The sequence below is a fragment of the Salmo salar genome, chromosome ssa10, assembly GCF_905237065.1.
Source record: "Salmo salar chromosome ssa10, Ssal_v3.1, whole genome shotgun sequence".
In the NCBI taxonomy this organism is placed as follows: domain Eukaryota; kingdom Metazoa; phylum Chordata; class Actinopteri; order Salmoniformes; family Salmonidae; genus Salmo; species Salmo salar.
The window spans coordinates 6,644,485-6,672,130 of record NC_059451.1 but is presented as its reverse complement, the minus strand read 5'-3'; the positions used below and the strand labels follow the sequence as shown (position 1 = coordinate 6,672,130).

Sequence of the window (27,646 nt, the reverse complement as noted above, 5' to 3'; positions counted from 1 at the left end):
TTGAACTCAAATGGTCGGATAAAAGTTCCCTTTGAATTCAGCTGGATCGGTACAACTTTATCATTCAGCTGCACCAGTATGAATATATGATGGCCTCTGGAAGAACTGATTGTCAATATCGACTATTGGAGGAGAGTGCTGCTTAATACGAGGCCTCTCATTTTGTTCTTCTGAAAGCCCTAGATACAGTAATCTGTAGCCAGGATGACAGTTTGACGACGTTTAGATTGCAAGGCAACATACTGATTTAGATATCCCCCACCTCACCCCCACCCACTGCTAACAGTTAATTTTTAACAACCTATTTCACAGAAAACCTTGTTAAACCTGTAAACCAACCATGGCAGTTGAAAATAGGTCAACATTTCCTGGTATCAGGGATGACTGAGTGTGCTGTTTTTGTTTACCAATGCTACCCTTTTTACATTTTTGTGGCGGTGAATTTCTTTGATTTTGTAAATGGCCACACCACCATCAGCAGGACACCCCCTAGAGTGGCACGTCTGCCTTGATAATTGCGCTGCGATCCTCATCAGCATTTCAGAGTAAATGGAGCTAGACGTGTCACTCAGAGTTTAACAGACTCTAATTGAATTGAAATTCAAAGTGGGAGTTCCGCGAAGTAAATTGTCAGAATACATTATTTAGAATTTAATTGATTTAATTGATCAAATAATCTGTCATGCCCTGATCTGTTTCACCTGTCCTTGTGCTTGTCTCCACCCCCCTTCAAGTGTCGGCCATCTTCTCCATTATCCCCTGGGTACTTATACCTGTGTTCTCTGTTTGTCTGTTGCCAGTTCGTCTTGTTTGTCAAGTCAACCAGCGTTTTGTCTCAGCTCCTGCTTTTCCTCAGTCTCTCTTTTTTCTCACTCTCCTGGTTTTGACCTTTGCCTGTCCTAACTCTGAGCCCGCCTGTCTGACCACTCTGCCTGACCTGACCCTGAGCCTGCCTGTCGTCCTGTGTCTTTGCCACTATTCTGGATTATCGGCCCCTGCCTGCCTTGACCTGTCATTTGCCTGCCCCTGTTGCTGTAATAAACATTGTTACTTCAACACAGTCTGCATTTGGGTCTTACCTGAAACGTGATAGTACGAACTGGCCATGACTGACCCAGCAGACTTGGACCAGCTCCGCAACGCCATCTTCTCCCAAGGAGCCATTGTTGGTAGACACGAGGAGTTGCTTTGCCGTCTGATGGAAGGGTTCCAGGATGTGGCTGAACGTCACGACCTAGAATTGGATGCATTTTGGGAGCAATTCTGTGGGTTGCCTACTAGGCAGCCTACAATGACGATAACCTCCCAGCCCCTCGGTAACCCGGCTGGTAGCAGCGCCATCACCACGGTTTCCTGGGAACCCTGCTTACTTCCCCCAGAGCGCTACGATGGATATTCCAGAACCTGCCAGGCCTTTCTCTCCCAGTGCTCCCTCGTTTTCAAGCTGCAGCCTTCTTCGTTCCCCTCGGATCGCTCAAAGATAGCGTACATTATTACGCTGATGTCCGGGAGGGCACTTGCCTGGGCCACGGTGGTGTGGGAGCAACAATCCGCCGTCTGCCTCAGTCTGGAGGTATTCGTGGCGGCGGTGAGAAGTTTGAGGCTCCTGCGTCCGGGAGAGAGGCTGCCCGGAAGTCACTCCAGCTTCGGCAGGACTATGCAGTGGCTTTCCGCACGCTAGCAGAGGAGGGTGCCTGGAACCCGCAAACGCTGTTTGACACGTTCCTGCACGGATTATCGGAGGAAGTAAAGGACGAGCTTGCAGCCCGGGAACTACCAACGGATCTTGACTCACTCATCACTTTAACCATCCGGATTGATGGTCGGCTAGGAGTTAGAAGAGGTCTGATTGCAGTCCCAGTTGCTTTTGAAAGGATCCCACCTTGCATTTGATGAACTCCGGGAAGTCCCGAGTGGACTCGAGCTTATCGGAGTTCCTCCGTGAGCCTCCGAAGACTGCCGATTTGCCTCTTCCCAAGGCGATGCAGCTCGGCAGGGCTAGGCTGTCTTCAACCGAACGCGTACGCAGACTTAACACCCAGAGTTGTCTGTATTGTGGTACTGCCGGTCATTATGTGTCTACCTGTCCCTTCAAGAGAACTAGCTCATTGGTAGGAATGAGTACTCTGGTTGGTCTTAAGGATAATTTTGCTTCTCCCCTTACTCACCCCCCTCTCCATGCCACCCTGCGGTGAAGCGACCAGTCCAAGTCTCTCCAGATACTCATCGACTTGGGGGCCGATAAGAGTCTTATGGATGTTACTCTGGCGTCCGAGCTGGGCATCCCTACTCAACCCCTCTCCATTCCCATGAATGTCAGAGCGTTGGACGACCGCTCTATAGGCCCGATCACCCACCATACCACCCCCATCAACCTACGTGTTTTGGGGGACCACAACAAGGCGATCCAATTCCTGCTAATTGAGTCTCCGCAGGTACCTGTGGTATTGGGATTGTCTTGGCTCCAGCGACACAATCCCTTGATTGACTGGTCTACTGGTACCATCGTGGGCTGGAGCCCGTTGTGCCATGCTCATTGCTTGAAATCGGCTCTGCCAACCCCGGGACGTCTTCCTGGGGGCTTGGAAATTGCCCCAAACCTCTCTGCCTTTCCCGTGAAGTACCAGGACCTCTGGGAGGGTTTCAATAAGGCCCGGGCCACTTCGCTTCCGCAACACCGCCCGGTACCCAAGGATGTTAAGCCGGATGCGCTGGCACGCCGCTATAGCCCCGCTGCTACACTCCTGGAAACCGAGACCTTTTCCCCATGGTCCAAAGTCATTAGCCCCTCTGCTGTTCGTCCTCTGTTGCCCCGTACCCTCCGTATACTTCTAGATGTAAACCCAAGTCTCTCAGCCCTTTGTCTCCTGTTTCCTGTCGTTTGCCTGCCCCTGTTGCTGTAATAAACATTGTGTTGAAGTAACAGTCTGCATTTGAGTCTGAAACGTGATATAATCTGTAACACAACTAAAATGAACTGCAAATGCATCCAAGTTTGTAGAGTCACAAGCTTGATTTAGTCATTGCGTGTTAGGAATATGGAACCAAATACTAAACTTTTGACGACTTTATTTATAAGAATTTAGGAGTGTCAATAATTTTGGCCCCTACCTTTTTGAGAAAAAAAAGATTACTTTTTCAATTGTATGATTATTAAAAAAATATTTCATTTCGACATTTTTTGGAGCATACAATATAGCTCAGTATTGTTATTATTTATTTTATACAGTCATTATTGGTAAGGGTGTCAATCATTTCGGACCCCACTGTATTTCTTTGTGGAAATGGGAATTACATTTTTCTTTTCATTTATTATTCAATTAGCCCCTTATCTCTTTGTCCAATTATTCCTTTGACATGCTTTATGATCGAAATGTTAAAGGTTAAATTGCATGTTGGTACATGGTATCACGAGTGCTATCAGTTACACTTTGTTGGCATCTTATCAGACACTTCCTGCTGTCAGCCCAAGTGCTCATTTCAAAAGTAGATTTGCATCATTGCGTTCTACGACGATCTAATTGTGCTGATGTCTGGCTCTCCCAAAAGGTCAGGGATGTGATGGGATTAGAGTTGGAATGTTATCGTTCTGATTGAAAAGCCACTATATTGAAGACTGAGGATGTGAAAGTAGAAGGGAGTTTAATTTCGTACCATGTTCCTGGTCAACTTGATTGGAATTCTGATATTAGCTGTTAATGATATGCTATTGGAAAATGAATGACAGAACAAACTCATGTTACGTTGGGTAGTCGGGTATCACTTTATTTGGATAGTCCAACTGTAGATGCTTACAGACATTTCAACTAACTGTCTAATAACCCTAACCTTATCCTAACCCTAAACTTAACCCTTACCCTAACCTCAACTCTTACCCTAACCCATATTCTTAACATAACCGTAACCTTAGCAAGCAGTTGCTTATCAACAGATTTGTTGATAGTATAACCATCTGAAGAGCATCTACAGATGGACGAACAGGACTATCCAAATAAAGTGTGACTGCTAGTCGATAGTAAATGAGATGGACAGCACACCAATAAATAATCTTCAATAATCCACATAGTTTTATCAACCTATTGTCACGCCCTGACCAGGTGAACTCGGGTATTTTGGTCAAGGTGTGTCATGTTGGGTATTTTTCCTTGGTTTGTTTTCTATGTTTACGTTTATAGCCTTGTGTTAGCTCTATGTGGGTTATTTCTATGTTGGGTTCTGTCGATTCCCAGTCAGAGACAGCTGTCGCTAGTTGTCTCTGATTGGGATCACATTTAAGTTCCTTTTTCCCCCACGCTGTTTGTGGGGTGTTGTCTCTTTGTTTTTGAGCAGTTAACGTATCGGCATTGTCTTGGTTTTGTGTACGTGTTTATTTCAGTGTAAAGAATAAACATGTGTTCGCTCCCAGCTGCGTTTTGGTCCGCTTCCTCATCACCCGATGATGATCGTTACACCTATTGACTGTAAATAGTGTGACAAGAGCATAATGTTACATCAATAGCTTCAGATGTAATATGTACGTCTAATGTAGTGCAATCAGTTTCTATACCAAATTGTTAAAACTCCAATCCTACGACATCATATTTTACATATCCTTGGTTGAGAAATGTACACTATAAGCCCCAAAAGGTGATGTAATATAGGAAGATCTATAAACTCTCTCTCAAATTGACAGTGAGGACTTTGGTCTGTGAAGGCTTAAGGCTTTTTCAGTTGGTCTCATGAGATTTAGCCCACCCAATCTACCTAGCTCATCCCCATATTGTTTTTATATACTTTTCTGCTCTTTTGCTCACCAGTATCACTACTTGCACATCCTCACCTGCTCATCTATCACTCCAGTGTTAATCTGCTAAATTGTAATTACTTTGCTACTATGGCCTATTTATTACCTTACCACCTCACGCCATTTGCACACACTGTATATAGACTTTCTTTTTTCTATTGTGTTATTGACTGTACGCTTGTTTACTCCATGTGTAACTCTGTGTTGTTTGTGTCGCACTGCTTTACTTTATCTTGGCCAGGTCACAGTTGTAAATGACAACTTGTTCTCAACTAGCATACCTGGTTAAATAAAGGTGAAATAAAAAAAAAAAAAAAAAAAAAATGTTCACAAGTGAGACAAAGTCACAAACTTCCATAGATACTCCTATAGAGCCAGGTCCTACTCTCCAGCTGTAAAATTAGGGCAATACTGTATATCTCAATGTCCCATCAATGCAAATGCTAACATTGAGAGATATGGTTAGGGATATTTGGGAACTTATTCTTTGTCTAATGCTTTCCTTCTTCCTACATGATACACCTAGATTCTTATTAGATTCATGAATCTTTGTAGTGATGTTATTTAGTTATACACGTAACAAGCCAGACGTTAATTCTCCATTCATCCAGCAATTGTTTCGAGTTGGAGCCAGCTGCAATTCATATTAGTTTTGCATGATATTCTTATGCATAAAAAAACAGGATTATCAAAGTCACCACATAAAATATGGAAAATGTTGACACACTGCAGACTCATGAAATGCAACCTGCAAGACAGCCAAGCGCTACATTAAGGGCTCAGCATGAGGTGTGTTTCCAGAATCGTAATTCATTCCTTTTATTATTTTATTTTTTTATACCCTTTCTTCTCCCCAATTTCATGGTATCCAATTGGTAGTTACAGTCCAACCCATCCAAGCTGTTCTTGACACAATGCCCACTTAACCCGGAAGCCAGCCGTACCAATGTGTCAGAGGAAACACTGTACACCTGGTGACCGTGTCAGTGTGCACTACGCCCGGCCTGCCACAGGAGTCGCTAGTGCGCGATGGGACAAGGATAGACCTGCCGGCCAAACTCTCCCCTAACCCGGATGACGCTGGGCCAATTGTGCGCCGCCCCATGGGTGTCCCGGTCGCGGCCGGCTGCGACAGAGCCTGGACTGGAACCCAGAATCTCTAGTGGCACAGATAACACTGCGATGCAGTGCCTTAGACCACTGTGCCACTCGGGAGGCTGTAACTAATTTCTATGAACAAATATGCTGATTTTCTCATCTGTTATCATACATGAAGGTCGTTAATAAAGTAAAGTCCCTTATGAGACACCTCTCTGGTCTCTCTCTCTCTCTCTCTCTCTCTCTCTCTCTCTCTCTCTCTCTCTCTCTCTCTCTCTCGTGCCTGTGACTATTGGGAATATACAGCTTGCGTTTTGTTTCGTGACACTGCCTAAATTGGATTTTACACTGACCTATAACCGCTTTTACTAATGCCAAAAGCCAAACAAATGACATTTTCCCTTTGACAAAGTAAACATTTGCTCCTTGTATGTATTTGAAGAAAATAGAGTAGTGAATTATATTAATTGTCATAGATGCTGACTGGGGAAGGCGGGAAAAAAGAAGGGGACTTGAGAGAGATTAATTGCCTTCAGGCCCGGTCAGGAAACATCTAATGGCTAATTCAGCTCCCTAATGTTATCATGATTTAGTGGGCTTTTCATTTTAACACTGGATTGTTTGTACAAGTCAGTGGATTTTGCACTGCAGAAAGTTGGAAAAGATCCTTAAGACAAAGATTTTGTCAAGTTTTATCTAAAAGGTCTGTCTACATATTCACTGCATATCTATGGTAACCATTGACAATAGGCTAGCATGACTATGCTAATGACTTAGAGTCAATGACAGAACACTGAGGATGCCTTTTTAAAATGAGGCAGGAAGAGTCAAACCAAAATAAATAAATAAATATTTACCCAACAAACTGTCATATATTTCCAATGATCTATTGTAAATGTGGGCACTGGTTTGTGACAAGAGAAACAAATGTTATCACTAAATCAGCAGAACAGGTCTATTGATTTACAAACTATGCGCTGCAGATAGTCTCCATCGGCAAGATGACCAGCTCGGGGCATTGATGTATTTATCATGATTCGTAGGTAGCAAGGGGTGGCCACCTGCAATTCCCTGGAACCGCAAAACACTTCTTGTTCAATTAAAATGTCTGTAACGTATATCTGAAAGGTCATTGTTCAGAAAATAGGGGGAAAGATACTGTTTCCTTAAAAGTCACGGTGTTGCCAACACAAATGATACTGCTGCACAATGACATATACAGTACATTCTGCAGAGGAGATGCTATGTGGAACTAGAGATTATGTAAGTATTTTTGCTGGGTATCTGTCCATCAGTGTATTGTTTTTTTTCTTGCCTCTTTTTAAGTCAAGTTTGAACTATTGACAAGGAACGGAACAATGCCATTTGCTCTGAGCATAGGATGCCATTTTCTTTGTCTGCACTTATTGATTTTTATAACAACAATAACTGTACTGTATTACTACTGTGAAGATTGTTAAGGAAAGCTGCCTTTTATGAATGGCTTCTCTCTTATTTTCCTCCAGGTGCAACAATCGAACCCAGTGCATAGTGATCACAGGTTCTGATGTCTTCCCAGACCCCTGTCCAGGGACCTACAAATATCTGGAGGTCCAGTATGAGTGTGTTCCCTACAGTAAGTATGAACTTTCCATCATGCATTTAACAGTTCTCTGTCCTCTTCTCTGACTCTCTTTCTATAATTTCTCTCACTTTCTCAATCTCCCTTCCTCGATCCCTCCCTATATCCCTCTATATACTCTGATAATGTATCTCTCTTTACACGCTAATGTAAGATAAATTCAAATTATTTGCATAAGTATTGGTTCCTAGGGAGGATCTATATACAATGTTTTATCTCTACACCATTTGTCAATGGACCGTGCTGAGGTAAGTTTTAAATATATGATGATGTTAGTGGAGGGCTATATTAAAGTAATACAATAAAAGGTGTGATCTATTCATCCCTCAGATACAACACCCTATTCCCTTTTTTGTACACTACTTTTGACCAGGGCTCCATAGGGCACTGGTCAAAAGTAGTGTACTACAGTATATAGGGAATAGGGTGCACTTTGGGATGCATACCTAGGATTGATATCAGCAAAATAATCACCACTGCTCATTGCAATGGTTCTATGTAGTTTCTGAACAACAGGTGTTGAGATCTGTCAACAGATGTTTTGTATGAAGGAAAACAGAATGCCTCCAATTAGATAATTCAACAAGGTGATGTATCATGCTAAATTACAGGATTAACATTTGTCTATCACTTGGTTAATACAATATTCATTGTGTCTTAGCCTCAAAATAATCTATAGTCTATATATACCCCTTGTCTGAACCATTGCCCTAATAATGTTGTTGATATGCAAGTACAATGAATTGCCAGGAATTCAAAAGTCAGGGAAAATCCACTCCAAACAATATTTGGTCATTTTTTCATTACTCCACTGTTGATACAGTCATGATGATGTGGCCGGTGATACTTTGCTTCTTGAAAGTCCAATATCTTAAAAACTTGACTGTTGACATGCAAAACGTTTTTGGGACTGTATCAACAGTGGACTAATGAAAAAAATACTTAAAAGAAAGTTTTTGAGTGGATTTTTCCTTTCATTGATTTGAGCATGATCCAGCTCTACTAGCTGCTTACAATTCTATTTTAGCTGTTAATGTGTTTGTGAGCTCAACCTACAAACATGTACATCGTGTAGATTTGACCACTTAATCAAATGATTTCAGAGCGTCTGAGAGCATCTGGAATAATTATAGTCTATACGACCCAAAGCTCTAACCATTCTACGTAGAACGTTCATATGAATAGCTAAGTGAACAGCATTAGAATATGAACCTTATTACAAGTTAAAGTTTGACCTCTCCAAGGTTTTAAGACCCGAGATTATCAATGAACTATGTAATAATGAGAAATAGGATTAAACTACGAAAGCACAGCATAATTCATTATTTTTAGCTGAAAATCCCTATCCCAGTACTGTTTTTCAGGATCTTGCTCTGCTTGTCTCAAAGTTATAGAGAACTATCGATCCATCTCTTGCTGTTTTGCTTGAGACCTTAATCATAGGATTAGCCCCAAGGTCCACCTAGACACCCTCAATATGTTTTGGGGGGTTCCTGTCCCTTCTTGTGCTAAGGAAGCAGACAAACTTCCCTTGGAACATGTCAAAGGAACTACGAGGTCGTTGAATCCCAGCTATAGGTAGATTTTTTGTAAAAGATCCCAAGCAAACCTCTCTATGCTCTTTGGTTGATCCATAGAGTCCATGCATGTAGCGCCATCTTTTTGCTTCTTAATTTCCGTAAAGGTCCATGTCCGCCCAAAATAGGACCGAGGATACAGAATGTGTCGTATATCAACTGCCCTGGTAAGTTCTTAGTGTTCCCCCCCAGTCCAGCCCTTTTTTTAGTGTTCCCCCACCCAGCTAGACCACCAAGTGCTGTTGTAGACTGTGTTCCATGGGGCAGTGCTGTGTTTGGTTTTGTTTCCCCCACCAACCCCTTGTCTTTCCTCACACAAGCACCCAACCAGTGACCAGTGACTACCCTTAAGACCGTCTTTAAACTCTGAAGTATCAGATTTGTCTCAAGCCAAGAATTGCCTTCACTGGGCAATATTTAGTAAGCTTCTGCATAAGTGCAGAGATATTACCACTTTTACCAGAGGGAGCAAATCATATGGTGAACATGAAGATATTTTGATTAAAAACCTTGACCTGGTTCAAACTATTAATAAATATGGCCCTTAGAGAGGTCCTTGGAAATATATTTTTCAAGTCAACATTAAACCCCTATTAAGCCAATCCACAAGTGAGATGAGTGAAGACCAGTAGACATATGCATCATCATTCTAGACTAAAGCTTCTAGAGCCTCTGCAACATAACTGACAATCTTACTTCAGAATATATCCAACACATTTTACCTTTATCACTGGTTTGATGTAATATGTCGTGTAATTTATTGATTTCTCTTTAACAAGCATTCAATTCGAACTGGTCCATCTTCGATACGTCTTGGATCTTTCAAAGTAGCACATACCAACAAAAACCTATATTTCCACCATATATATGGTTAAAATACCTGGGTCTGTATAACCTCTATTTCCATAAATCTACCTCTTGTTCTTATTTGGTTCATGTCAAGAGCTATCCTCATTAGGCCCCATTATCTCTGTGTTTAGTCTGTGGATGTGGGTTGGGCCTTCACCTGGCATCTAGTAGCCCTCTGTATTGCCTGTGTTAATTGCCAGGACGATATCAAAGTGACATACAAGTCTTCATTAACATCATTCTTTGCATTCTGCATCGAAGCAGCGAGACGAAATCTGCCACGACTGTTTCTACGGCACCTTATAAAAATGCAGAGGCATGCAAACATATGTTAACAGGATTCCAAAGCAGTCAGACCTAATTTTGTTTTATGTCATCGTCTGCTATCATAGCTATCCTCCAAAACTGTACAATATAGAAACAGACAGATAAGTATTTTATTCAGGCAAAGAAAATAGGCATGATGCTTCAGCTTATGTTCCATCACATTTACAATTGAGAACTTTACTCTTTACATTTACTGACATTAGTAGCGTAGTTTGCTTTGCTCAATTATATTATTTAGAGTTTGCATTATTCCCCAATTTAATCCAATTTAATTTCATGCCCTCTGGACGAGACTGGAGCCACTGATTGAGTCTACATGGTGGTCAGCAGGCTTCTGAGGCCATGGATTGCAGCCAATACACAAGTCTAGTCACTCCAGAAAGTACATTACATGCAAATCAAAGGAGCTTCTGACTCCAGCAAATAAAGAGGTTTTGTTGTTAGTCAAGGTTAAAGTAGAGTAATGATTAAATAAAGACAGAATGTTCATGTTATTTATAGGTGTATACCTTAAAATAAGTTAACAGGGACCCCTTTACTGCTATGTTTGGTGATAATGATGGCAGGGTTTTGGTGCTATCTTGTTTTTGTAATGCTGCTCTTTTAAATGTTATTCACTTCTCTTCTTCCCTTGTGCAATCTGCAGGAGACTTCCTTGGCTCCCTGACTCTCATTATGTTCCTCTACTGACCAGTTTCTGATGACCTTTTTAGTTTTACACTAATGTCTGCTCAGGTCTTCCATCTTGTCTCCTCTCCTTTTTCAGATTTCTGTCTTCTTCAATTTTTATCTGGCTGGCTGTCTGAGAATTTCTGCTGTCTGTTAATTTGTTTGCATCTCTGCCGTTTAATCTTGTAGGTAGCCAGAACTCTGCTCATTCTTAACCATGCCTTCCTCACACTTGAATCACTTGCATTTTTGCAGAGTGGAGGACATGCTTATGCCTCTCCCTCTTTCTCTCTTTTTTATTTCTTTCTCTTTTCACTCTTTTCTACACACTTGAGGGATATATTTTAGAACAGTAAAATAGTATGTATTGTACTATAAAAGCATCTTTGTATTCTATCTGATTAAATTGACAGCCTCATGAAATCTTTGCTATTGATATTGATTGTTTTTTCTACTCAATGTCCCATTGTGATAAACTAACAGCTCATTGAATCTGTATTATATTCTTGCTTTAGAGTACTAATAGGCTGTCTTTATATGAAAGCAGATGACCGTATGTAACACATGTTATTTACACATTTTGGTTAACATTGTGTTTCATTCAGTAAGATTTTCAAATCGATGAACTAGCAAATGAGTCATTCCACCATCAATCCAAAATACAAATGGCACTATTATCATTAACCTCAATTTACACAACTAATTAAGTGCAATGTTTACTTTGCAACTTAATGCATGGTAAATGTCAAAACATTGCTACACTACTGTTTTGTTCTATAACTATAACACACTACTTTTAGTAGTTATATTAACTGATTATCTACTTCCTCAATGGAGAGAGGGCAAATAAACCACAAATGTCAGCAGATGCTTCAGGGTTTGTTTTTGTTTGCACCTGTGCTGCCTAAAGTCATACTCAGCAGGTGCCGGAAGCCTTGGTGCAAAAATATGAAATCACCAACTTACAGTGCATCATAGATTCTATATCAATCTGTAACTAATGAAATAGACCTTGGAAAATCTATGAATGTTGGATCACTGCAATATTGTACAGTAAACTGTGAACTGCAGGCTCTATTTTTGAACAAAACTTTTTAACTCTAAATTACCATTATAGGACTTATTTTAGACCTCTGGTTTCATGACACAAATTCTTTAACTAGTATTGTTTGTTGCTAGCACAAAGAAAGTGTTGTGTTTGGTATTTGTGTTATTTACCTGGGTCGTGTCCATTTATGGCATGCAACTGAATTTAAAAAAAAAACGGAAAACGAACCTTTATATTTCTCATCAGTGTTACTCAAGTCCAGGTAGCCCCTCACTGTTTCAGTAAAAAAAAGTCTCCAGTTTCTGCCTACTGAACACGACCCTGGTGATCAGATTGTTTTTAAAAGGACAATGTACAGATTCCTCTTTTATGGGACTCAGCTCCCTTTCAATAGTGTTAAACTGTAAATTGAGTTGGGAGTTTTTTTTGTGGAAATATTTGATAGATATGATGTTAATAATTTACTCTGTTAGCAGCAGAGTTACTTGGTTTATAGTTTGTTGGTCAATTGCTGTTCATCAAAAATCACAGCAATGTCATTAACATTATTTTATCGTCTGATGTTCAACGGTTACATCCAGATATATCAAAAGTCAAAATAGTGTATATGTTATCAAAAGTGACAACAGTAGTCACACTAGCAGCCTACAGACAGTTGACCTGAATATAAAATGAACATTGTTGTGGCCAAGTGTGGTTGACCAACCTTCTATAAACCAAGCTTAACACTTGGCCACTAGCTCCATACATTGTCCATGTGGACCACTCTGGGTGTCCTAACCTTAATCTTTCCCTCGAGATAGGGGGTCGTCTGCACTGTCTGATGGTGTTTACTGTATCTCCTGTTTCTCTTTCCTTTCTCAAAATAGGTCTGCCTATCTTTGTCCATGTGTCATTATATGTTACTGCTTATGTAACCATAGAGATGACAGTTAATTCATATTAATCTCTTTTTTTCCTTGCACCCCTTTCATTCTCTCTTCCAATGCTTAAAATAGAAGTGGAGCAAAAAGGTAAATAACTGACACAATCCAAACCCTAGATCCTTGTTTTGTGGCATATGGTTGTAAATCTTCCTATCCCCACTACGGTGTGCCAACCCCATAGCAGGCAGTAGCAACAAACACATTCCCCATATAACAGTAGTCAGTAAACTGCAACGATGGGAGTGAGACTGATTTAAAGAAAAAAGATGATAAAACACTAGCAGCAGTACAGCTGTAAGTGCAGAGTGTAGTAGCTGGATTCCATAGGGGTTTCTTCCCCCATCCCCCTGGGTGCTTTTGCTACTCAGCCCAATCTCATATTGCCTGGCTTCCAAACCCCTCCCCATAGCATGCCATGGTAACAGTGTTTTCTGGCCCTTTGAAATCTACTGGTTCTAATGTCCTGTTCTCTTTTAGCGCCCTCTCCTCCCCTTATGCCTTCCCTCTTCCCCTTATCCCTTATCCCTTCCCTCTCCCCCCTTATCCCTTCCCTCTTCCTCCTCATCCCTTATCCTGCCACTTGCTGCTCTTCTCTCCTTTGATTCATGCACGTACTCAGACCAACAACAAAAACACCTTGAGAACACGCTCACTTGTAACTTTAATGGTTAGGAAATTTGCAACATTTTGTCACAACAACAAACCTCTCAGGTATATGGTAAAAAGAGTGGTGTAAGTGGCAAATGTCTCAGAATACACATTTTCAGACCTGCTGAATCCTGCTCTCGATTGAAACCTCCTGTCTGTTGCCAAATGACTTTAGTTGGCTGCTTTTTTGTTTACAGGATTTTTGTTTGGTTTTCGTTCTGTTCTATTCTCCCCTCGTTTGTTTTCTATTCCCCTACAGTAGATGTCTAAGAGGCAAGGCTTCTTTTGTTTCAGAAAGTTATGTTATTACTTCATATACTATACATTTGCTTAACAACTTTCCTATTCCTTTTTTTCTTTCTATGCACAAAACCAAACTCCCCATACTGCTTGTGAACATTGGTTATAGCTGTAGTTGTCTTTTGGGCACTTTAATGTGTGTTTGTCCCCACTCTCTTTTTGGACAACCCGTAAAACAAAATGGAGAAATTAGAGATATCTTGACATTGTCTTTTGCTATTTTGATACGTTTCACTTGGATTTGTTGACTTAAATCTGTTTCTTATTTTACTCTTCCCCCATCACTAGTTTTTGTTTGTCCTGGGACTCTGAAAGCTGTCGGTGATCCTTCCTTTCTCTTTGAAGCGGAGCAGCAAGCCGGGTCATGGTGCAAAGACCCTCTACAAGCCGGTGACAAAATCTACTTCATGCCTTGGACTCCTTACCGGACAGACACACTCATTGAGTACTCTTCCCTCGACGACTTCCAAAACGCCCGGCAAACCATCACGTACAAGCTCCCCCACCGGGTGGATGGCACTGGATTTGTGGTCTACGATGGGGCCGTGTTTTTCAACAAGGAGAGGACCCGCAACATTGTAAAGTTTGACATACGGACCCGAATCAAAAGCGGCGAGGCCATCATCAATAACGCCAACTATCATGACACGTCACCCTACAAGTGGGGTGGGAAAACGGACATCGACCTGGCCGTGGATGAGAACGGCCTGTGGGTGATCTACGCCACAGAGCAGAACAATGGCATGATGGTCATCAGCCAGTTGAACCCTTACACACTGCGCTTCGAGGCCACCTGGGAGACGACGTATGACAAGCGATCGGCCTCCAATGCCTTCATGATCTGTGGAGTACTCTACGTAGTGAGGTCCACATATGAAGATAACGAGAGTGAAGTCAGCAAAAGCTTAATAGACTACGTTTACAATACCAAACAGAACCGTGGAGAGTATGTGGATATCCACTTTCCCAACCAGTACCAGTATATCGCAGCTGTGGATTACAATCCCAGAGATAACCAGCTATACGTGTGGAATAATTTTTACATCCTGAGATATAATCTGGAGTTCGGACCACCCGATCCCGCTCACGGTAAGCAGCATCTCATTTCTTCAGCGCACAATACTGGTAAATTGCATTTTGTGACATTGTGAATATGGCTGCTATTAAGTGTGTTGATATTCCTTGGGTATTCCACTGCCTGCGTGTCAAGTGTCACGGATGGCAGATTTGTTTATTTAGAATTTAATATGTGTTAGATATGTTACAGAAGCTTTGGAGTGCATGAAGCTTCTCGGGGTGAAGTAGTCTTGCTCAGCAGTAAACAACATCACAGACCCACTTACCATCTCATAAGGGATCAGTATCGGGGGATTTAGTTGGGTTTACGGTGCGGGCGTTCCCCCACGTCCCCAGTGCAAAGGAAGGCCCATGGGGGTAGCTGCTGCCACCAGCTCTTCTCCCAGAGAGAGAGGAAATTTACCCCCACCACTGGAATCATACCTTTCTGGACAGGTACAAAGTGTTATTCCCACTGGTACAGAAACCCTTAATCCCCATCGGGCACCGTTCAGGTAGCAAGTAGTCTAGTGTTTAATAGCATTGGGCCAGTAGCCTTAAAGGTTGCTGGTTCAAATCCCTGAGCTGACGGGGAGAAAAATCTGTTGATGTTCGCTTGAGCAAGGTACTTAACCCTAATTGGTCCTGTAAGTCACTCTGGATCAGAGCGTCTGCTAAATGACAAAAAAAGGGTTCACACTATCAGGCTAGTATGAGGAACAGTGTGTCTTCTGGAAGAAGAGGAGGCAGAGAACACGGGGAAGGGATCAATCACTCGGGTCATGTCAGATGAATATGTTTTTAATTTAACTGTCCAAAATTGACATGAGGCCGCTTAGGCCCCAGATAGTCTTTACATTGAGCATATAATAACTGTAATTACCCTAATCCCCTCCTCACCCCAAGTCCTAAATCCATGTAATACTCCATACAGTCGGCGATGAGCGTGGAGGTCAAGCAACTTTCCTCCAGATTACCACAGCTCAATATTTATTAATGTATTTGCTAGCCCACTTTTGTATTGATAGGGCTGAGGAGGCTAAATTGGGTTCAACCAGTGGAACATGCCCACTATAGTAAGAGCCAGACAGGCTTTAGTGTAACAAAATAACTTCTCCTAAGTTTAGATACAGACCCTTAGGGGGAAATTAGTATGCAGTGGGTGCACTGGATTGAAGTGAAGTAATCAAGGGGAGGAAGATGAAAATTCACTAATGTTCCTTTATTGCTGTCCATGAGCAACTTGTTTGAAGTTTCTCTTTAGCCAATAACGAGGTATTTGTGGATTTTGATTGAATATTTGCAGCATTACAAGCAAAATGTCATTTTCTTTTCCGATTTCCCATTTGGCAAATAGTTTGTCATTAACAGATACTCAAATACAAATAGGTGACAATCAGCAGAAAGGCAGCTAGTATATTACATTTCTGTTTACAGACAGCTATGGTAATGGTAGTAGCAAAAACACTTGTCATCTCGTTAAATCTAAGAAGTATTCAAATATTTTTGTTACAGTTCCAAGTTATACGGCTATAAAAAGCCAGACATTGAACTAACTTTGAACTATGGTTTCAATACCATTTTTGCAGATTCATGGAATAGAGTTGCATTGCTCAGTTGATTAACTCATCTGTTGAATGCACATTGAATGCCAATATAGAAAATAAAGCACTTTAAAGGTGCTGTACAAAATAAGACTGGGTTTCAGTCAAACGTGTGTCTAACAAACATTCTTAACTCTTCCCACAGAGAACCTGGGCTGTAACATAGTGCATATTTAGGGGCTCGTCTGGGATGTGGGAGACATAAGATACCTACATTATACCCTTAGGCCTAAACGCTAACTACACTGAACAAAAAATATAAATCCAATATGTAAAGTGTTGGTCCCATGTTTCATGATCTGAAATAAAAGATCCCAGAAATGTTCCATATGCACAAAAAGCTTATTTCTCTCAAATTATGTGCACAAATTTGTTTACATCCCTGTTAGTGAGCGTTTCACCTTTGCCAAGATAATCCATCCACCTGTCAGCTGTGGCATATCAAGAAGCTGATTAAACAACATGATCATTACACAGGTGCACCTTGTGCTGGGGGCAATAAAGCCACTCTAAAATGTGCAGTTTTGTCACATAGCACAATGCCTTCAGATGTCTCGTGTTTTGAGGGAGCATGCAATTGGCATGCTGTCTGCAGGAATGTCCCCCAGAGCTGTTGCCAGATAATTGTATGTTAATTTCTCTACCATAAGCCAGCTCCAACGTCTTTTTAGAGAATTTGGCAGTATGTCCAATCAACCTCACAACCGCAGACCAAGTGTAACCACGCCTGGCCCAGGACCTTCACATCCGTCTTCTTCACCTGCGGGATCATCTGAGACCAGTTACCTGGACAGCTGATGAAACTGAGGAGTATTTATTTCTGTAATAAAGCCCTTTTGTGGGGAAAATCTCGTTTTGATTGGCTGGGCCTGGCTCCCCAGTTGGTGGACCTATGCCCTCCCAGGCCAATCCATGGCTGTGCACAATGTGTGAAATCCTTAGTTTAGGGCTTAATGAATTTATTGTAATTGACTGATTTCCTTATATTAACTGTAACTCAGTAAAAAACTATTGTTACTGTGTAATTTCAGGCAATTATTAGGGCTGTCAGTTTTCTTTTTTGGGGCACACAATTTTTTTATCATGATTAATCGCAATCATGATTAAATATCCCAAATACATAATATATACAGCTAAAGTCTACATTGCCATGTAAAACTAATTGACATTGAGGTTAGAGAAGGTTGTGCTTTCTCAATTTACCTAATTTTACTAACCATTACTGTAACAGTCAATATTCCTGTAATGTTCTTTGTATAAAAATTCTTAAATTACAGCTGAAATTGAGCAAATTCGGAATTTGTGAGTCATCGCAAGCAAATCCTGCGATTAACTCTATTACATTTTTTTTATTGTTTGACAGCCCTACTAGTTAGACTATTCTTACAACATCAAATAAAATGTACCTGTTTAGAAAGTCATTACTCACTATTGGTGTCTAAATTCAGGTTACAACATAACTATATCACAGATTTTGTTAACACATAGAATTCAATCACATGACGTTGTGTAAGGACATTTTTTTTTAGACCCTGGTAGATCGGGGCCTTGTCTAGTGTGAATGATGTTTATGTCAATGCAAGAGAATCAGCCTGTGGGATCGCGATGACAGGTGGCAGTGGATGGGGTTGAATCCAACACGCAGAGACTGGAAGTGTAAGTTAAATAGGGCTGGCACAATTACCCTATAACCTTTGTAAAGAGCGACTACCCCTAAAAAACAACTTCTCATTTTGAAAACAGCCTGTGTGCCATCAATATATGAGTCAGAAACATTTAATCTAGTGTCAACATTAACTACAAAGTGTAAAAATTCCATGACCATCACAGCCCTAAAGTTAAATGGGTCAGCCACCTTTTCATGACCAATCAGATCCAGATGTGTCTCACGTATGAACTCTAATCCACTGTTACATCACATGGCGTCACAGCTCTTTTTAAACCACTACGGCTTTCATGTAACAGCTCATAAAAAGAGGTATTCCTCCATCAGCTCCAGTTAGTGAGATGATTACATTAAGTAAGACATTACCCTGGAAGTCTCATCGGGCACACAATTATAAGGCCTGTTTATGCATCCAAAGCACAGATAGATTGTCTAAATTCTCTGAGTAAGCATCTAAAAAGCTGCTTTTTGACTGAGAGATTAACATTGGGCCTCAGTCTAGAAGCTCAATGCGACACAGGTCAGGCCTAGCTGGGGAACCCCTTTATTTATCCTGAGTTGTAAAATGAAATTGCTGATTGCTTTCATAAAAAAATCCCCCTGAGCGCCAATTAAGACCCACACAACTCACCAACTGCCTCTTAATTGTTTAGATGTCAATACATTGGTATGCAATTTCATCTGGCGAGCCTCAAATTGCAAGTGCTGCTCTTACGGCTCCAAATGACCCAATTTATTGTAAATTATAAGGTGCGCGTCATGCCGCCAGTGACACAACTTACCAATTAGCTCACCAGTATCTCTATGTGGCCGAACGTTGGCCTGCTGTTGCGTTATTTTATTAGTGCACAGCACAATACAAGAAAACCGTGCTAATACATTAACTGTAACACATAAGCAAATGGACAAGTAAATTCACCCCACATTTCAGGTGAATTCACAGCTTTCCAATCAACTCTATAATCTCAGAATTTCCTCTACCTCTTAAATGTGGGCCATTCTACCATTCTATGTAGGTCTGCTCACAGAATGGATGGAAATGGGTGCTACATGTGTGCACATACCTAGAACACCATGAGAGAGAGAGAGGGGATTGAATGTGTAAGGCACAGCCTCGCAGTGAGCCAAGGTGCTCTGCATGGTAACAGCGAAGGCCCCTCTCTACATGCTCCAGAGTTATCCCGGATCAGAGATCAAGGTGCTGAGGAAAAATGTGCAAAAGATGACACTGTTTGTTTTGACAACACCAACCCCATGTCCTCCGAGTGGACATCACTTGAAAGGGAGAGCGTATTGATGTGGAAAATTGCCATTTTTATTCCTCCCACATTCTCTCTCTCTGGTGTGGACACACGTCGACGGGCCTGTCGCCTGTCTTACTGCGGCTGCTGATAGCGAGAGCCATTGTTCTCCATAGTCAATAGCCCCATGTCCCTGTAGATGAGCAGCACTGCCATGGGCCCTGTAGAAAATGCATCATTCCTACCTCCCTTCCTTGAAATAATCACATAACCAGAATTGGTTGGATTGGGGAAAAAAATTGGGTGGCGAACTTGCTTTCACCTATCCAATCACTTATAGATCTGTGATTACCTGAAGGAAACAAGAATGGTAGGGTGGATTATATTATTATGTATTATGATTTGAACAGGGCCTGTGTCTGGCTTAGTCTGCTGGCCAGGATCAGCGTTCGACTTCAGCAAGCCAATCTGTTGCCCAGAGGCAGCGTTTCTATACTCCCGTTACTCTCCAGACTCACGTCCCTGCCAGTGCCGGCAGCGTCCACACCGCCTCCCCTCCTCTGCATTAGCAATGGAGGAATGAATTACCTGCGCAATCTGCACTGATGATAGGAGGAACATGCTAATTCAATGACGGATCCCCGGCCCCTACGCGGCACCCTCTCTGAGGCTTTTTCCTCTCCCTCTCAGGATTTTCCTCACTTCTTCCTCCAAATGAGTCCATATCTTTTTAGATTATTTCTGTATTCAGTCGTGATTCATCCGACAAGGGCTGTTCTAGCAGGCTCCTTCTCAGATGTACTGGGATTTCACTATGTGCTTCCATTGGATCCTATTTATTAGTATACAGTAGGGATGTCCCTGGTTGAAGATTTATAGGTTTTTCAATTCTGAAAAGTCTCAATTCTGAGAAGTGTATTTTTTGATACATGGGGTTGGATGTCAGCTATTTCTCTAAAATGTGATCGATTTCAAGTTTTTCCCTCCACACATTCCCAAACTGTGCTATTATTGTAAGACATGGAACAATTTGCGCACTTCCAAGCATCCACATGTATGATATTTTGTATTCCAACACTGAAGGTAATAAGGTTTAACAGTTCGGGTTACATCATGTTGAACTAGACCGCTACTGTGTCATATAGTCCAAACAAACTACTGCAAAATGATGTGTGCTGACAGCATATGTGGGCAACCCTCAGCCTTGGGTTACGTTTCACAATGTCACAGAGAGATGTTTTACATAAGAGGATGATTACTGTTTCTCTGAGGTATGGCTGACAGGATCAGCTCAGTCTCATGTTTGATTACGGATTAAACAATGCATATTGAAGTTATTATTATTATTGAGACGTCTATACAGTTATTGTGCCTTTGAGAATATTTGTTCTGGGATTGGGCTGTGTGTGTGTGTGTGTCTGTGTGCGCGTGCATGCATAGATGGATGTTCTGCTGGGTGGTTTGTTTGCCTGTCTGTGTCTGTCTGTGTGTTTGGGGATGTTCTGAAATAGACACCCAGTGTGTATGGCACCAAATGTAGGCTAGTTCTTTGCACTCTGAGTTAATGCTTGAAATGTGAGGCACGTACAGTAGAGAAAGCTGAGAGAAAAAAAGAAGTCTCTAGTCTAGCAGCTGCTGTGTGTGTGTCTGCTCTCTGTACTTAAATGTATGTGTTCCATTCGAGACAACCTCTAACAGCTATTAGGTTTTGTTCACTTAGACACAGACATGGACCTATAAACACAAGTACATTACTCTTAGAAAATAAATCTTTAGGAATTGCTGATATCGCTGAAGCAAACAATGTTATTTAATTTTTTCATGTGTGTTATTGTTATGGTAGGAGGATATTGGAATTTACTGGCAGACATATTATCACAACAATCAGCAAGTATAATTTCCAGATGGATCTTTCACTGAAAGCCCAGGGAAATTAATGAATGAATAGGACGATGTTAAAGTGTGCACTTTAGAAAAAATGTGACATTTGGTTGCAAGGATTGGTTATGAGGTTATCACTTCCATCTTTACAGCTAAGGTAAACGGAACCCTGTGCAGTTCACTGTAGCCGATAAGGGGTTAATTCTTTTTTTCAAATTACTCTTGAAGTAGATGGCTTATTAGTTTATTTTCCTGGTATAATTTTCTTGGCCCTTTCACAAAGGCTGAACTTGGCTCCTTTTTAATCTGAGAAACAGGGTTTTAATTGTTTGAGCCTCTGTTGACTTCTGTTTGCTTTTACTCTTCTATTAGGAGCTGATTGCCACCTGGGACCCATATTTCACAACTGATAAAAGCCTGTGTATAAAGGACCCCTTTAGTTTTGCACCAGAAAGGCAGAGGAAGAATCTCAGAGGGAGATCTTTTCAGCAGGTTTATTTGACACAATGTTGTTGGTTTTTCTTCAGTGACAAGCAATAGTTGGTACAAATTAAATGAAATACTATTTTACCTCTTATGTGCGAATTATCTGAAACATTGGTCTTACAACCCTTCCCTATAGGGTTTCCTCCCTTTTTTCCTCTCCAGATAAACAGCCCCTGATAACGTGTATGAAGCATTACTCATGTGAACAACCATGCGGTGCACATCGTAAGTGCGGCCATTAAGCATAATATAAAAGACACACTCGCTGTCAGTTTTCATTTTTCAACTCCGCCAAGACTGGTGAGGCCTGGAGAAGTCCAATCTATGCTCGATGCAGCGCTGACAACACTAGACAGCACTTCCCCCCTCCTCTCCTCTCTCCCTTTCTCTCCTCTCCTTCCTCTCCTGGATTATTGTCATATCATCTCAGATGAAACCCCTGTCCTATACCCACAGTAGTAATAACCGAGCGATGAAAATATGTTTCCAGGCAAAAAGACGTGGGCGGCGATCACATAAAGAGGTTATGAATGTGTCCATGTTTGACAATTCTCAGCACTTTGGAGGATATCTCTACCTTACACTCATAACTCCATGACAGTTAATTGAAGGTCCCTCTTGCGCTTGAGTGCTAGACAGACATTAATTGGGGGGATCCTCTCTGGTTTTTCCAATCTGAGAGAGATTTGCTTGAGTTGTAATCAAAAGGAAATTGTACAGGAGGGATTCACAGGTGTAAAAAACATGTATTTCATCTGCATATGTTACAGATGTATGGCAGGAGGAATCTTCTGCCACAGCAGAACAAACAATAAATTGAACCCCTAAGAGTATGGATGTATTCGAAATGGCACCCTATTCCCTATATAGTGCACTATTTTTGACAAGAGCCATTTGGGCCTAGGTCGAAAGAAGTGCACTATAAACATTTTGGACGAACCGCTGCCTATCCAAAGATAGCCATCCATCACTGTATACTGCAAACCAGCAACAGCATGGTAGGAGTGTCCGTTTGTATACCTGTAGCGTTAATTCTTCCCAGTTTTCATTGGATTAATGGAATCTTCGGCATCAAGGTAATGAGATTATATAGCTGTTAGGATTACAGACCAACAAACTGCATCAATTTGAATAGCACAACATTTAAATAAGGGTTAGAGAAGCACAAACATTGTGTATCCTATTTGTATCCAACTTTATTAAAGTGATTATCCGGTACTTTTGTATAGTTTTTAGGCAGTAGTTCAAAAAGTAGTGCTCACAAGCCAAAAGTGTTCCCCGAAAATTGCGTACTATGTTGCATACGTGGAGATTTGTGCACCACATCATTGCTCTCTCTTTAGTTCTGCTGTGGGTGCATCATGTGCCGTTTGCTCATATGGTGAGGGGGTGAAGCTCATTGGTTGAACTCTAATTGCTAGGGGACTGGCCCAAGTGGGGGAACATTTTGAGAAAATGGCGGAGCACAGTTTCCAGAAAAACAGTTACTTTCAAATGAGGGATTTCATAGCTAATTAAGGTAATTATGCTCATAGATTATGCATGTGTGAATTACACATTGACATATCCAGCCCAAAGCGGGAGGTTTCAAAAATAATTTGTAGTTGCCAAAGTTCCGGAGCATCTTTAAGTATGTGTAAATGAATTAAAATGGTCATCAATTTCATAAGAAGGCTAATCTCCCTTTAGAAACCTGAATGCAAAACTCACAAATGGGATCATAAAGGGCCTTTTCCATAACAAGTGTCATCCATGTACACATATTTTTTAGGACTTGCATATTGACAGCAATTCTGTTGAATTAACCTCTTACATCTAAACGTTCCGCTAGCGGAACACCTGCTCCAATATCCAATGATAGGCGTGGCGCGAATTACAAATTCCTCAAAAATACAAAAACTTCAATTTTTCAAACATATGACTATTTCACAGCATTTTAAAGACAAGACTCTCCTTTATCTAACCACACTGTCCGATTTCAAAAAGGCTTTACAGCGAAAGCAAAACATTAGATTATGTCAGCAGCGTACCCAGCCAGAAATAATCAGACACCCATTTTTCAAGCTAGCATATAATGTCACAAAAACCCAGAAGACAGCTAAATGCAGCACTAACCTTTGATGATTTTCATCAGATGACACACCTAGGACATTATGTTATACAATACATGCATGTTTTGTTCAATCAAGTTCATATTTATATAAAAAAACAGCTTTTTACATTAGCATGTGACGTTCAGAACTAGCATACCCCCCGCAAACTTCCGAGGAATTTACTAACAATTTACTAAATTACTCACGATAAACGTTCACAAAAAGCATAACAATTATTTTAAGAATTATAGATACAGAACTCCTCTATGCACTCGATATGTCCGATTTTAAAATAGCTTTTTGGTGAAAGCACATTTTGCAATATTCTAAGTACATAGCCCAGCCATCACGGGCTAGCTATTTAGACACCCGGCAAGTTTAGCCTTCACCAAAATCAGATTTACTATTACAAAAGTTTGATTACCTTTTTTTGTCTTCGTCAGAATGCACTCCCAGGACTGCTACTTCAATATCAAATGTTGGTTTGGTCCAAAATAATCCATCGTTATATCCGAATAGCGGCGTTTTGTTCGTGCGTTCCAGAAACTATCCGAAATGGTAAATCAGGGTCGCGCGCATGGCGCATTTCGTGACAAAAAAATTCTAAATATTCCATTACCGTACTTCGAAGCATGTCAACCGCTGTTTAAAATCAATATTTATGCAATTTATCTCGTAAAAAAGCGATAATATTCCGACCGGGAATCTCCTTTTCGGCAAACAGAGGAAAAACCACAAAGACGGGGGCGGCCAGTGCACGCGCCTAAGCCCACAGTCCCTTGATCGGCCACTTGAGAAAGGCGATAATGCGTTTCAGCCTGGGGCTGGAATGACGACATTCAGCTTTTTCCCGGGCTCTGAGAGCCTATTGGAGCCGTGGGAAGTGTCACGTTACCGCAGAGATCCTTTGTAATTGAAGGAGATGTCAAAGAAAGACAATAAATGGTCAGACAGGCCACTTCCTGTAAAGGAATCTCTCAGGTTTTGACCTGCCATTTGAGTTCTGTTATACTCACAGACACCATTCAAACAGTTTTAGAAACTTTGGAGTGTTTTCTATCCAAAGGCAATAATTATATGCATATTCTAGTTACTGGGCAGGAGTAGTAACCAGATTAAATCGGGTACGTTTTTTATCCAGCCGTGAAAATACTGCCCCCTAGCCATAACAGGTTAACAAGGCAAAGTAACAGCACAGCCTTCTGAAACATTTGTTATTGCCTAAGTGAATTAATTTCCGTAAATTTCTCGTAAAACAATCCCCTGTTGTACAGAGCAAAAACCAGTGAGAATCAGCAAAACAGGAGCCTACATCAAACGAGGAGATACTTTTGGTCATGTAGGGTATGTGGACACCTGCTCATCAAACATCTCATTCCAAAATCATGGGCATTAATATGGAGTAGGTCCCCCCCTTTGCTGTTATAACAGCCTCCACTCTTTTGGGAAGGCTTTCCACTAGATGTTGGAACATTGCTGCAGGGACTTGCTTCCATTCAGCCACAAGAGCATTAGTGAGGTCGGGCACTGATGTTGGGCGATTAGGCCTGGCTCGCAGTCGGCATTCCAATTCATCCCAAAGGTGTTCGATGGGGTTGAGGTCAGGGCTTTGTGCATGCCAGTCAAGTTCTTCCACACTGATCTCGACAAACCATTACTGTATGGACCTTGCTTTGTGCACAGGGGCATTATGCTGAAACAGGAAAGGGCCTTCCCCAAACTGTTGCCACAAAGTTGGAAGCACAGAATAGTCTAGAATGTCATTGTATGCTGTAGCGTTAAGATGTTCCTTCACTGGCACTAAGGGGCAGGTAGCATTCTCCTGGCATCCGCCAAACCCAGATTCGTCCGAACTGCCAGATGGTGAAGCGTGATTCATCACTCCAGAGAGAGCGTTTCCACTGCTCCAGTGTCCAATGGCTGATGGCTTTACACCACTTCGCATTGCGCATGATGATCTTAGGCTTGTGTGCGCCTGCTCGGTCATGGAAATCCATTTCATGACGCTCCCAAAGAAAAGTTATTGTGCTTCCAGAGGCAGTTTGGAACTCGGTAGTGAGTGTTGCAACCAAGGACAGACAATTTTTACACGCTACGCGCTTCAGCCCTCGGCAGTCCCGTACTGTGAGTTTGTGTGGCCTTGGTTGCAACACTCACTACCGAGTTCCAAACTGCCTCTGGAAGCACAATAACTGTTCGCGGCTGAGCCGTTGTTGCTCCTAGATGTTTCCACTTCACAATAACAGCACTTACAGTTGACCAGAGCAGATCTAGCAGGACACATTTTTTTATGAACTGACTTGTTGGAATGGTGGCATCCTATGACGGTGCCACGTTGGAAGTCACTGAGCTCTTCGGTAAGGCCATTCTACTGCCATTTCTACGGCGCCGACAGAGATAGCCGCCTCGCTTCGCGTTCTTAGGTAACTATGCAGTATTTTGGTTTTTTTATGTATTATTTCTTACACTTTTACCCCAGGAAGTGTTATTACATACAGCTGGGAGGAACTATTGGATATAAGAGCAACGTCAACTTAACAACATTACAAGCAGGAATACGACTTTCCCGAAGCGGATCCTCTGTTTGGTCCACCACCCAGGATAATGGATCGGATCCCAGCAGGCGACCCAAAACAACGGTGCCGCGGAAGGGGCAGACGGAGCGGTCTTCTGGTCAGGCTCCGTAGACGGGCAAATCGCCCACTGCTCCCGAGTATACTACTAGCCAATGTCCAGTCTCTTGACAACAAGGTAGACGAAATCCGAGCAAGGGTTGCCTTCCAGAGAGACATCAGAGATTGTAACATTCTCTGTTTCACAGAAACATGGCTCACTCGGGATACGTTATCAGAGTCGGTACATCCACCTGGTTTCTTCATGCATCACGCCGACAGAAACAAGCATCTCTCTGGTAAGAAGAAGGGCGGGGGTGTATGCCTTATGATTAACGAGTCGTGGTGTGATCATAACAACATACAGGAACTCAAGTCCTTTTGTTCACCTGACCTAGAATTCCTTACAATCAAATGCCGACCGCATTATCTACCAAGAGAATTCTCTTGGATTATAATCAGTCGTGTACATTCCCCCCCCCAAGCAGACACCTCGACGGCCCTGAAAGAACATCATTGGACTCTATGTAAACTGGAAACCACATATCCTGAGGCTGCATTTATTGTAGCTGGGGATTTTAACAAGGCTAATCTGAAAACAAGGCTCCCTAAATTTTATCAGCATATCGAATGCGCGACCCGGCCTGGAAAAATTCTGGATCAATGTTCCTCCGCCCTCCTATTGGCAAATCTGACAACAACTCCATTTTGTTGCTCCCAGCCTATAGACAGAAACTAAAACAGGAAACGCCCGTGCTCAGGTCTGTTCAATGCTGGTCTGACCAATCTGATTCCACGCTTCAAGATTGCTTCGATCACGTGGACTGGGATATGTTCCGGATAGCGTTGAACAACAACATTGATGTATACGCTGATTCGGTGAGCGAGTTTATTAGTAAGTGCATCGGTGATGTTGTACCCACGGCGACAATTTAAACCTTCCCCAACCAGAAACCATGGATTGATGCCACCATTCGCGCAAAACTGAAAGCGCAAACCACTGCTTTTAAAAACCTCTTGGGGATAGAATCCCACTGACGGGATTGCTAGCATGGCGTGAAATTCAAAACAGCAAAAATCGAATAATTTCAATTTCTCAAACAATCAACTATTTTACACCGTTTGAAAGATAAACATCTCCTTAATCCAACCACATTGTCC

At 41.7% G+C, this 27,646-nt stretch overlaps 1 protein-coding gene across 17 annotated transcripts in view; it reads left to right on the top strand.

Moving 5' to 3' along the window:
* The window catches only part of adgrl2a (adhesion G protein-coupled receptor L2a), a 215,429-nt gene that overhangs the window by 134,813 nt on the left and 52,970 nt on the right, over positions 1-27,646 (top strand). For 11 of the 17 annotated variants that reach the window (XR_006756885.1, XM_045687266.1, XM_045687270.1 and 8 more), the window contains 3 exons: positions 7,387-7,496; positions 12,971-12,985; positions 14,135-14,935. Coding sequence is in view for 16 of the 17 variants with exons in the window: in XM_045687266.1 (XP_045543222.1) it covers positions 7,387-7,496; positions 12,971-12,985; positions 14,135-14,935 (926 nt within the window). In the remaining variant the exon portion in view is untranslated. The remainder of the gene's footprint in view (positions 1-7,386; positions 7,497-12,970; positions 12,986-14,134; positions 14,936-27,646) is intronic. The other 6 variants (XM_014215660.2, XM_014215654.2, XM_045687269.1 and 3 more) reach the window with 2 other exon arrangements.